Source organism: Pogonomyrmex barbatus, unplaced genomic scaffold, assembly GCF_055798465.1.
Source record: "Pogonomyrmex barbatus isolate J1 unplaced genomic scaffold, ASM5579846v1 scaffold3, whole genome shotgun sequence".
NCBI classification, from domain to species: Eukaryota; Metazoa; Arthropoda; class Insecta; order Hymenoptera; family Formicidae; genus Pogonomyrmex; species Pogonomyrmex barbatus.
Window position 1 is genome coordinate 17,063,172 of NW_028297127.1, and position 13,267 is coordinate 17,076,438.

Sequence of the window (13,267 nt, forward strand, 5' to 3'; positions counted from 1 at the left end):
TTTGTAAGTTTGAATTTTGTGTTTCTTTCTTTTTAATAAAACGAAGAAACGTGATTTAAAAAACGCTAAGAAATATCAATGAAATAATAATGTTCTGAATAAAAATACTTTATTTATATTTAATTTGAATCATACATTTATGAAATTATTTTTGTTTACAGTGAAACTTTATTTTTTTCATTAATGCCGATTGCACACAGTCAGTGTAATCGTCATTCCACCTTATTCTCGCCACCGGATTCAGAGTCCCTTTTATCTGTTTCGATGAAAGCAACTCGTGCATCAAGTTGTATAAACCTGATAAACGGATTAAGAACTTTGAATCTAATTGGACCCCAACCCCGATTATAAAAGAAACCTTCATCCATGAGACTAGAATTCGTATATATGTTTGTGTATATGTATTTACCCTCTTGGGATAGCTTATCTCTCTCTTCCATTGCCGGCCTCCAACCTGTCGTTGGAAAGAACCTGCCTATATTTACCGACATTTCCCTCGGGTTTCCAATTGCTTTACGGTCCTAATCGCTGCTTCCGCATACTTCGCTCGCTATTGGCCGTGTGTCGTTATCGACTCTGTTATCGAGACTAATACCGTGACTGTTACCCCGCAGGAACTTTTAATAATGAACTATCTGTCGTATATCGCGTATCTTTTTTCTCTCTCCGCGTCTCCGAGTTCACCATCCGAGAGAACAGTTTGCTGTTAGTTAAACCGAATATATAGACGAAGGTTACCGCTGCTATTGATCGTTGGAAGATATGTTTTTCTCTCTTGTGAGTAAAAATGTCTCTAGCTTGCTTAGGTTCAATCGTTGTTTGTATCTTTCTCGCTTATTGTTAATGTAAATATCATTATTTTATATTTTTGTTATAACTTGTCCATAACACTGGTAAGGAGCTCAATTTTAGTATAATTTTTATATAATTTATATAATTTATATCCTAGTTTTATGAAACTATATTTTTTGTTTGATTGATGTCTCTGACTATTGTAAATTTGAAATTTCGCAATTTGGACATTGAAAATTCGCGTTTAGCCACGCGAAATCCATAAATGTGAAATATTCAAAGAAATCAACCAAGTTGTTGCGAAGGAGGAAGGAAGGAAGGAAGGAGCGTGGTGCCGCGGTACCGCGGCATAATAACAGAGCACCGCACACAGGCCGAGCTAGCTGATGACTTCATTGAACTGGACCCGCTTGGGCCTCGGGCCCAGGACCTCCCTGAAACCGCCTCAAATTATAACGCCGGCTCGGGCCCAGGCCCGCTTTTGATGGGCTCAAGACACATTTTAAGCTTCTAGCGAGGCACAAACAGGTTCGGTCTCGATTTCGCAGGGCACGGATGACAGGAATTTCCATGTTCCGCGTTAATCATTCGCTAATATTAGCCGATTTGAAGAAATTTTTAATCTTGAATAAATGCGACATATATATTAGAGATGTTACATCGAAGAAATTGTTATAAGAAAGAATATTGTATTTTAAAATGATGAAATAATTAAACCTGACAATAAATATATTTCACAAATATATTGGACTCGAGTCTTCAAGTAGATAATTTTTATCTCATATTTTTATCTCATATTTTACAAATATTACTATAGTCAAGCATAGTCGTAATGTATCTCCTAATTTTTTGTTATTCGCAATATTCTCTATTGACTTTAAAATTGAACGTTTTATATGCGTCTCTTTTATATGCTTCTTTTTCGTGACATGCATCGAACATGATGCATGTTCACCTTTCGCCACATCGTCGTTAATATTGATACGTATGTATATCGACGATCCATCTAGTTGTGTAATAATAATTGTGCACCAGTCACTCGCACGAGCCGCGTGTTGCGAGCATAGGTACACACTGCGATCACGATTCATGGGATAGATCACCATTCATGGGAGAAATTGAATTGCGCTATAACTCTATTCTACGTTAAAATCTAGCGAGGATACGAACGGAGTGGCCGGATTTAGCTCGAGAAATCGTGACGTATACGAAATGGTCTCGATGTAGATGCGACGTGTAGATATTTGGTATAAACATGATTAGTATGCACGATACACAGTATATAATACAAACGGGTATCAACATCTAAAAAAATTTCTCACGCGATACTGTTACTAACATTACATGTCACAAAGATAACTGGTTTCATAGGCAGTAAGTACATTTTTCATGCTATTTACATTTTTAAAGTTTGATTTATCGAAATTTATTAATCTACTAATAATGTGTTTTTTTCAATGATTCTATTATTTTGTGAAAGTATTATTTTATATTAATACACATTATTTTTATATTTGAAGCATTATTTAAAAGAATATGTCTATGAAGGAGTTGTCTCTTGATTTAATTTTTACAAAGAGCAAGACTCATATTTTTATTGATAAAAATACAAGACAGAAGAATTCGGTGCCCGCAAGTCGGTGAATTATTTATGGCGTGCCGGTTGAAATATATGGATACACGAGAATCGAGATCTCGATCACGGCAATAATATCGCGTAGAAAAAGAGAAGAGGCAAAAATCAAAGCGACATCGACCACGAAATAAGAGAAGAACACGTTGCACACACGGAATCATCTAACTCGGTCAGGTCAACCGGATTATTCTCTGTCTCTTTATTTTCTTCTTTAGTCTTTACAAATCAAAATGTATCTATACCTCTTCGTACACATTAAATGGAAGATTCTATGGGAAATAGAAAGCGAGTATACGATATTATTCGCGGTTGCGTTTAATCTACATGAAATTTACGAGCGGGCTGTCTCGTAATTATCATTGTGGAAATTCGCGTTAGAGAGAACAAGAGAGAGAAAGATGGGAGAGGGAAGGTAGATGTAGATGAGATTTCCGACGGCGAAATAGAAACGGCGAATGAGAAACGGAGAAACTACTTTCGTAGTGTATCCCGAGAGACGCGTAAGTGCCGTATAATTGCTACGGCGCGTTTACTCGGGCATCTGTTTACCCACTTCGATCGCAAAACGCGCCGAGCTGTAATAAACACTCATTCGAGATCGCACAAATCGGTTTTCATCTTGGTAAGAGTGTGCTTATTAACCGTAGAAATTGGCTGCCTATTGGTATCTGCCGCGTATTAACGACGCTATATGAACGTTGTTTCGCAACTGCACGCTTCGATGGCCTTCGGTAATTAGGAAAAAAAAAAAAACTTAGATGAGATTGCAATCGCTCTGACGTTGTGTGAGAAAAGCGTGTCGATCACCGGTAACATCTCGACGTATCTAGACTCGCGTCATCTAGATAGCGTTGGACTTGGACTAAGTAACTTTAAACGTAATATCGCGTTTGCAGCCTTTCAGAATTCGAAGAGATGTCATTCCCGGAGAGAAACGTTGGCTGGAGACGGCGCTTTCTTGATGTGAATCGACGAGTGCAAAGATTTGAAAAGGATATCGGAATGTAGATGATAGAGCAGAGCGCAATAAATCGGCGAGACGTCACGATGCAGAAAAACGGACGGATCCACTTCGTCTCGCTCTTTCTTTGTCGTGGGACCGATGACACGCCATCGGTCTCAACCATAGCTCCTGGATCCACTACTCGGTCACGAGGCCCAGTTCGACTGTCTGCGACGCGGCCTTGCGAAATTCGTGGCAAAAAATGTCTACGGATCTCCCTTCACCATCTCTTCCTTATCCTCGTTTCTGGTTCGCCTCGTTCGCCTTCTCGCTCATAGATTCGTACGATTAAGATCAAGATTGCTTCCAAGATCTTTCACGGATGATTCTTTGACTGCTCAAAGTTGTGACACACGAAATTAATGTAAAAAATTTGTGATCCCAGTCACAGAAACCCGCGTTTCAGAAGTTTCTTAATGGGGAAGAAAACAGAATAATTATATATAGTTTGTAAATCCTTTCTTTTCTTGACAACAGTTCTAATTGTAAGTAACATAAATCGTTTTTGATGATTTGAAAAACAATTTACATAATTTTATTTTATTTTTGTCAGGTGCGATTAATACTTACGTTTATCTAAAATATATTTCAACGATTTGTTTTTTTTAATATTATTATTGTTACATATTTTATAAGTAAATACTAAAGTATATTTTTTTTATTCGTTACTTATTTTTCATCGTTTTTAATTTAAAAATAAATTCTGTAATTTTATACAAATATTGTACGAGAAATATTAAAATTAGAATTAATCAATTATCATAAACTTTTCAACAATTGAGATCTAACGCGCGCGTTAGAATTGACGCGAGTAACTAAAACGCTTCCTTTTGAGAATTTGAGAGGTCCGAATTGTCACGAAATCTATGCAGAATCATTAGTAGCTAGGCGAAGACTCTTGCCATTCTCGTGCAGTCAATTAGCCGAATTGATTATCAAACACCCGTGACTCCGATCATTATAACGATCCGTTCCTATTACTTGCCACGAAATGCCAGGCGTGCCATGCTCGGCCGAGTGGCATGCAGAACAGCGAGGATATCGAGAGTCGGGACTGAAAAAAATCATGCCGTCGAACATTCTGCAGCTTTGTCAAGGCACGCTCATCGCGCGTGTACATTAGTATGTTTCGTCCCTTTTTTTCCATATCTTTCTCTTTCTCCCTTCTTCCCTCTATACTCTCGTCATAATAAAAGAATCTGTTCCTCCCTCTATAACGCCGGTCCGCCTCTACCGTTTCGACAAGCAACGGCAGCATGTTCGAGCAGGTTCTCAGGAATTCACGACTCATGCGGCGACCGGGTGTTCGAGTGAAACGGATAATGGCATTTAACGAGGAGGAATCGTTGCACCGGGTGCACCGAGCGCGGCTCAAATTGCCGGGTCGGTCTAATGTACAAGTGACGCCCGATGATGACGATCGTAGGTATTGTTCTAATACCTTTCTTCGGACGCGTTAACCCGTGAGAACGCGCCCGCCCTTCCGCCATTATTATCCTACTCGGGTATCAACCTCTAATTTCGTGGAATTTATTTCCATTTCTACCGCTTTAATTCTTTCCATCGTTTTGATTTCTTGTTTTACCGTTAAATCGAATGTCCTTTGCATTGGCCAAAAATTAAAATTATTAAACTCAAATGGATTAATCTAACTTTAGTAAAGTTATTATAATAGAAAATTCTTTTTTTTTTTGTTAAATTAATATTTTTATTATATTAAATAATCAACATTTTTATTATAATTTATTATATACATCATATGTTATTCTCTTTTTCACGTACGGAGAAATATGAAAATAGATTTCCCCGAATCTAGAGATGTAATTAGCATGCGTGGATCAATCGGAAATCGTGGAATTAATATGCAAGATCAAGCACATAAACGCTCGTGGGATTGGTGCAAGAGGGGCAGGTGAGGGGAGAGGGGGGGGGGCGAATTTGGATGATAGAGAAAGAGAGCGAAAGAGGTGGCGGGATAAGAGAGGTGGCTCTCCTCGTCTCTGAAAACTGGTCTGGTGCAGTTGCGGTCTTAGGAACAGAGGAGAGTCGAAGGAGCTGCATTCCCCGGTAATTAGTCTCACCCATAAATTACTGGCTATTTCGCGTCTGTGTTGGTCACGAGTCGGTAACACCCGTTCCACTCTCCCGCCCCGACGATACGTTCCAACTTCCCTTTCTGTTCTTCTTACGTTTCTTTGTAGCAATTGGTCACTCGAAATTTTTTTTCATACAAATGGCAGACGAGAGGACATGAAGTCTTGAGATCCACGCATAAGAACTCGTAAAGTTCTGATTGTTGTTCCATTTCTCGTTGGTCTGTCAATGTTTGCGCATATTTTCTGCTAATTATTTTATATACTAATCTCTTTAGTTACTAAATATGGATGATTTTACGAGCAAGAATTTTTATAATTTCAACACAAAATTGTCTAGTGAGATAAATATATCATATGTTCTGTGCGTACGTATGAAGTATTTAAATATGATGAAATGCACTACTTAGTGCCAGAAGGTTGTAAGTACCAAAAGATCCGACTCTATGGGAACGAAACGGGCTCATCTTTGCCGTAGGTCCGCGGACCTGTTTTGGACCGAGTGGATCTCTCGGGGCGCCGAAGAAAGGGGCACAGGACCCCGCTGCTAAATGAGCTGTAATACGGACCCCCGCTGAACTTCTCCTTTCCCCGTCTTGTCCTCCATGAACCATACACCAGGGTATTCCCCTTCTCTTTCATCGCTGCTTAAAACCACTCACGCTGCTTGGCCCGCAGGTTATGATATGACCACACGAGACGACTTCTTCTGCTGTCGACTCTTCCTGCTATATTTTTGCTTTTCGGCTTTATTTCTTTATTTTTTTTCCTTTTCATCGCTGCTATTATCGCCCTCGTCTCTATCACTGAGATCCCATCAATGACTACCCTATTCCTGAGATTGCATATTCAAAAAAAGGAACTCTGAATGAAAATATTACGAGATGAAAAGAAAACAAAATTAAGGCGGAAGAATAAGAGATTATTAGCTTTCTTTTTCTCAAAAATCAATTTGACAAATAAAATGTTTTTTTTTTTGAAAGGTAATTTTAACATATTTATTGTATCACACGATTTAAATTTAAATTTTTTTATTAAACAAATTTTATTCTATTTTAGTTCTAGATTATTGATGCTGTATTTTCTTCTGTGAAAATGTTATTTCCGCCGAGCAAATTAGTTTGCAGTTTGTTGTCCCAACTATTGTTCTGAGAAATAACGGGAAATGTTCATGACATCGAGAGCTGTTGCTCGTAAAACTATTCGGTCAACGAAGCAGTTGACCCACGACTCAGCGGTCGATCCAACAATTAGGCCAATCGTTCCGATCAGCGCTGCAGCCTGTATAATCGATGACACGGAAATGATTAATTAAGAGCTCTTAATTATAATTAAGCTCTTCTTGATTTTATTAGATGCATGAAATTTTTCAAGGTCGGTAGTAATTTTTTTTTTTCAAAACCCACATATCTCGATAATGAATGAGAATCCGTGAATTTAAGTTAGCCAACTCTCGTAAATTCTTAACGATTCGACTTATTAGCTGGACGTGACCATTATTGCGCGAACGCGAGGCTAGATACATAGATTGTAAAATATCGCCATATAGCACGGCAATAAAACATACTCCTGAGGAGCTATAATTATCGTACGTTCCGCGTAATGACGACTGTTAAAAGGCTGAACGCTGCCACCGAAATAGAATGCTGTTAGGGGGCAGAAGCTGCATCTATTAGTAGGTCGTGTCTCTGGTGTAATAGAATTCGGAGCATCGATATATACACTCTTTCTGGAACGACGAAGTGTGTTCGGAAACCGGTAAAGGCTGCGGCCGCGAACGGCTTTGTCGTGGCGGCGGAGATGAAAAGGATGTAGCGAGCCACACGCCGACAGCTTAAGCCCTCAATAGCCCTCTACGATGGTGCCCACAGCGTGTACCGAAGCCATGATATGGTGGGAGGAGGCGAGGTAGAAAGAGCAGGTCGAAAGGAGGAAGAGAAAGAAGCGAGGGAGAGACGCGAGGGACCAGTCGGGGCGAGGTCGAAGGGAGACGAAGGGTCGAAGGGAGACGAGGCATAAGACGGCTACCGAGCGGAGAGCTCGCCTTCACAAAGCATCAGAATGGGACTTACTGGGGCCCCGTTATTAGTCCTTACTCGCTTCGTACTCGTATTGGTAGAGCCAGGGATAGAGCGAGGGGAGATCGGATCTCTCGTGTCGAGTCGCACACACGAGCCGCTCCCGTGAGTATATCTCGTGAAGGTGGACGACGACATGGAAAATGTCAGGATCATCGATACCTGCTTTTCTCGTGGCGCTTCTCAACCTGAAAACTCATCATCCGGTAAAAGAGTTCTTTTTGTCGCGCTATTGGCAAAGGACGATGAGAAGGGGATGAAAGAGTGACACTTCGGGTGTGATTCACTTGACAGGGTGTAGCAAACACCTTATTACGGAAATGAGAGAATAGGAAAGGTAGTAGAGGGATGAGAGATATATTTGAGCGCCGAATCGATCTTGGGATAATCTTCCTATAAGATCCTTTATTTTCGAAACAGCAAATCTCATGTCATAGTTTTTTCTCGTTTTAATTTCGTTACGTCATCACATTAATAAACGCATTACTTACAATAATCTTACTAATGAGACGAGAGAAATGTAATAGAATTTTATATATTTCTTAGTTATTATTATCAGTTGGGATAAATGTAAGTAGTGCAAAATGTTACTATACATATATTTTTGAGAAAGCTTTACATATTAATAATAAATATAACAACCGAAGTCTATCTTAATAGACTTTCAGACATTTTTAACGCGCCTATGAGTAATTTAAGAACGAATCTCACGATTCTCGTACTTTGTCGAAATTCATAGTAAGGCCTTCCGAGAGCTTCAACTTACAAATACGCCCGATATACCTTATTGCGCCACGAGAATTTGTTACACTGGACATAATTTTTTAATGTCCAAGGGCCGCGCTATCTCGTTGCGACCTGTTAATGATTTCTGACCGCTATTATTCATCGGCCAGCATCGCGTCTATCACCTTGACATCGCGCGTTCGAGTTCGAGACGTGGTCGCGCCTCCCTCCGTGGGATCCTAGGCAGCGCGGCGCGAGCAGAGAGGAGCCGACGAGAGCGGGCCTCCTCGTGTCGACGGGTTCCGTAGGCGAGTTAAAAGAGGAAAAGAGGGGCTCGGTTGCGTCTCCTTGCCGCCGAGCGGCGCTCACCTGCCTAGCCCGCAACAGTCTCGTACGGTTCGCTCCGGCCAGGAGCTTCGCCGGCGATCGCAGACGGCTGTACCTCGCTGTCTCCCCTACCATTTAGATTTTTCCACTTACGTTAGACTTTCTCACAGGTTTTCCATCCCCCTTCCCCTCCTACCTTCGTTATTTTCGTCTTTCCGTCGACTCTCCCTCTCGTTTCCGTTCTCATCAATTATTTTGCACAAAGTCGCGAGTCTACTTTTCGATCGATACATCGATCTGTCTGAGGAATCGTCACTGTCTTTGAGGGGATGGCCTTTTCTCCGAAGATCGCGTCTTTCGCGACGGCAAAATCGAAGATGCACCCGTCGCGGACGTCGGTGGCGATGGTCTCGCGGCGGCGGCGATGGTGATGGTTGTTGTGGTGGTGCTGGTGCCGGTGAAGAAGAGGAAGAAGAAGAAGAGGAAGAAGAAAACGGCGTATATTGGTGGGGGCAGCTCTTCTCTGCTCCCTAGAACTTCGTTGGTGGGGGTAAGGCAACACTCAAAGATCGTGGTGACGTAGTTCTGGCAGGAACGCGACGCGTTTTTGTCGACGTAGCAAGAAAAGAAACCTTTTTTACGCCTCGTTTGTGCCTTGCATAGTTGGTACTTTTGGAAGAGAGGAAGAGAAAGAGTAAAACGGAAGTAGAAAGAAAAAGAGGAAAACGAAGACAAACGTCAGTCACGTTGACAGATAGAAAAAAGGAAGAAGAGGGAGCCAGCGGGCGAGAGAGAGAGAGAGAGAGAGAGAGAGAGAGAGAGAGAGAGAGAGAGGGTGCTTAGGGTGGGGGAAAAAGAGAGGGCAAGTGGTCTAAGGGACCGGAAGTCAGTGCTCTTCTTCCGGGTCTTTCTCGAATCGCGAACCCTTTTTCACGATCTCGAAGATCGTGTCTCTTTCAACGAAGGGCATCTTCGATCGCCCTCGAGCATCTTCAGTGCGGATCATGAAGATCAGATGTTCACTACGATTATGGCTGTGTAATCTTAAAGAGATATCTTTGCTTCGGAAAACGCAACGTATCGAGAAACGCAACATCAAGAATAATTCCTCAACAAAGATAATGATCAAGAACGAAGAATTTTGCAAATAAATCCCCACAAGCCATGATCATCGTTCTCCAATATCCTTACACCATCGTCGATTTGTTTCATCGGACAACGAATTTGTTATTGAATCAAAATTTTAAGAAGAATCAGCGGCGAATGATGGCCTATATTGCAATGTCGAGTCTCACAGGATCACATGATAAGGGAATCGCGCGATAAAGAGGACAGTGCGTCATTTCAAGTGTCAACGGGATACATTCGAAACTAAGGAACACATACTCGGTGAATTTGTGGCTCGATTCGTCTTCGCGGTCGAACATTGGTGATCTTGCAAACGTTGCCGTCGCGATTTTATTATTTCCGACGAACATCAGTGCGCAGAGCGGACAAAGAAAATCTAATTGGTGACTGATTCGAGGGTGCAATCAGAGGTGCGGAGGGGATGGAGATGCGCCCCGTTCTCGTGGCGATCTGCCTTCTTCTCGTCACCCCCATCACTGGCTCTTTCTGGTGAGTGACATATGTTTCACTCTACAACATAGTCCTTTCTTTTGTTTTGCACTGGTTGTTGTAAACGCGTTACTAAATTTTTGAAGATCATGCATGTTACTTGAAACGGGAATCAAGTAAAATATGCAGCTCAATGTTTCTCTTATCTCATTCTACTTTTTTTGTTTATTATTTTGTCGTTAAAAGAATAAGCATTGTAGAGTTAACAAATTAGTTGTATTTATGTATTTATGAGTTTGAAAAGTGGTAAATGAAAATGTATCTTACCATTATCTTAACGTTCGGCTACGACGAGTGCTTCCATAATAGAAATAACAATGCGTTTTCGCTTTTCTTGTTGAAATCTCCCAAAAATGAGATAAGAAGTGACAGCTTGTCATGTTCTTGGAACCGTTACACGTGACAGCCATAAAAATGAGAGTTAAGAGAAAACATAAATTATATGTATACATAGTAGTCTATTCCGTTCGTGGGATAGGCTACTAGATAAGAAAAAGGGAAGAGATTGTTTTTTGTGATTGTTCCTTGCATGATGATTCTTGCATAATTTTGCTTGTCTCAAATACAACTGCAAGAATTTCGACATCACTTCATTCGATTGTCCTCTTTTTTATGCAAGTTATTCGCTCATATTAAATTTGACAATACAAATACTTTATTACACGTAGCTAAGATTTCGTATTCCGATGATCCCGTTAGCAAGCTATCGTTCGTGTGTTTAAAATCAGCTATTGAATGTGTTTCTACTCACACTTGTACAAAGCTTAATCCTAACCCAAGCGTTGCTATGATATTACTTAGGTACAAGATTGTCGGTTTGCTTGCATTTTAACGCCAATACTTGGTGAACGTGAAGAACTAACGAGTGCTCCAGTTTCGAGGTGCGTCATCTGGGTTATCAATTACGTCGCGTATTACGCGCACGTAAGATGAATAATGACGCTATAAATCCTCCTTTGGTAATTATTCGTGCTCTTATAAGCAAGCTCTATCTTGAGATTTATAGCTTCATTTTGTGCTATGTAAATCGCTCATTATACATTGACAACGCAAGACGCTTCTTTAAATATCACTTTATTTCTGATCATGACTTCAAGCGTATTAATTTTACCTACTTATTGAACCGCTCTGTTTTTCGATTTATTTTTAAATTGCAATGACTGTATCGATTAAGGAAGGTGATTCGAAGCAATTACTGCAACGCGAAATCACGTGACACTTTCGGTAGCTACGGTTAAATCCCAATTATCTCGACGAGTAATAATAAATTACTCAGTAGCACGACATTTTTGCTGTGTACTTCACTTTATTATGTAAATGTTTGCATTGTGATAGAACGTTATCGTGTCCGTGCTACTTGGGATTACAGCATCCAGAGACGGACTATGTTATATATATTTAGCTAGTACGTAGCCTGAACTTTGTGCATGTATGAACAAGATGGAAATTACTTAATTACTGTCATATACTAGAAACATTATAAAATTTATTATTTATTATTACACAACACGTTACACGTTAGTAATTATTAGATAATTAAGACCGATCAAAATGTATCGTCAATTCTGATTTTTTTTTAATTATAAACGGAAATTTTTTTTTTCTTCTTTATTTTAAGTACGCATTTATATCAAAAGTTTAGCAAATTTGACAGTGTCAGAGCGAAAGTTGTTCACAGAGAGAAGAATGAAGTCTCTCTTAAGATTGATTAAATATTTGTTTCCGATTTAAGGTAGATTTTTGCATCCTAATGATGCTGTGAGTCTGCACCTTGTTGCTTTCTGGCTCGCTTACCTGTCGCAGCCGTCGTTCACGGCGTGTTTGATAAATATATTAGGAGGATGACGGTTTGTGTTTCGATAACAGGTACTTAACGGCCAGACTGGAAACTCTCCGCTCTTTCTTTCTGCGTGCTTCGTTCATCATTTGCGAGTTAATCTGCGGCTACTATCGCGCATGAAGACACGTGTCGCATCGTTTTATCCGCTTCAGTAGTTATCGCACTGCATACCAGTCACAAAATTTAATCTATAATCTTATAAATCTATTAAAGTATTAATATTTATCTTTATACCATGTTTTTAATTACGAGATTATCTAGAGACTCAAAATTTTATTCTTCTATCGTAACACTTCGAAACACTTTGAAAAAAATATATTTATTGATTTATTATGATAATAAATATCATCAAGCAATATATACATTTCTTATTATTTCACATGAGAATGCACATTGATTAATAACTATATATATGAATTTATATATATATATATATATATATATATATAAAAACATATAAAATTTTTTAAACCCTAATATTCTTTAAATTAGATGGTAAATCTATGAATGTTCCTACCGAGCCGGAGAAACGTCATTTCTGCGATCCTCATCCCTGCGGAATGCTATCCTGCTCTGAAAATATTGCGGGTATCATAAATCAGTCGCTCGTACGATCGTTCGTCATCGAATCGCGCGTTACGCTCTTCTCGCGAGTCCTCCTAGGGCCCGCGTGGACCAAGGGCTCCGATTATCCGATTGGAACCGGATTCCCTTTCGTCGATCGGCATTCCTTGGTTTTTTCGCGACGAATACTGCCCTATCTCCCTCTCGTTCCCTTCTGCTCGCGCGTCGCCACGCCGCGTCCTTCCGTCCTTCTCGTGCGGTCCTCTGGGAACGAAGGGACTCGCGGAGTGGCCGGAGGAGGATAGGCGATTCACGAGGGGACAAAGACGACCAAGTGGAGGAGTAAAGAGGTAAAGAAGTGAGCGAGGATGGACAATGGTCTCGCTCAAAGCGTCACCCGTAAATCTCGTTGAGCGCGTATAATTTGTAAGTCGGCAGGAGTTCCCCCCTCGCCCTCATCGTCCTCCGGCAGTCGCTGCCTGCGTTTCGTCCCTCTCAGGATACACACAGGAGTTTCGTTCCACGTTCCTACGCAGCTTTCGTTCCAATCGTATGTCTCTGGGCGACTCGTGCATTTCTTCGAAGTGCTAC

At 40.5% G+C, this 13,267-nt stretch overlaps 1 protein-coding gene across 3 annotated transcripts in view; it reads left to right on the forward strand.

Moving 5' to 3' along the window:
• Nucleotides 1-13,267, forward strand: part of LOC105429522 (Wnt oncogene analog 6) — a 151,560-nt gene that overhangs the window by 42,272 nt on the left and 96,021 nt on the right. For 2 of the 3 annotated variants that reach the window (XM_089079897.1, XM_011642554.3), the window contains exon 1: nt 8,699-10,272. The exons of the other annotated variant lie outside the window; for it this stretch is intronic. In XM_089079897.1, coding sequence (XP_088936023.1) covers nt 10,205-10,272 — 68 coding nt within the window. In that variant the 5' untranslated portion in view covers nt 8,699-10,204. Of the gene's footprint in view, nt 1-8,698; nt 10,273-13,267 lie in introns of those variants that run through there. 3 annotated transcript variants of the gene reach the window in all.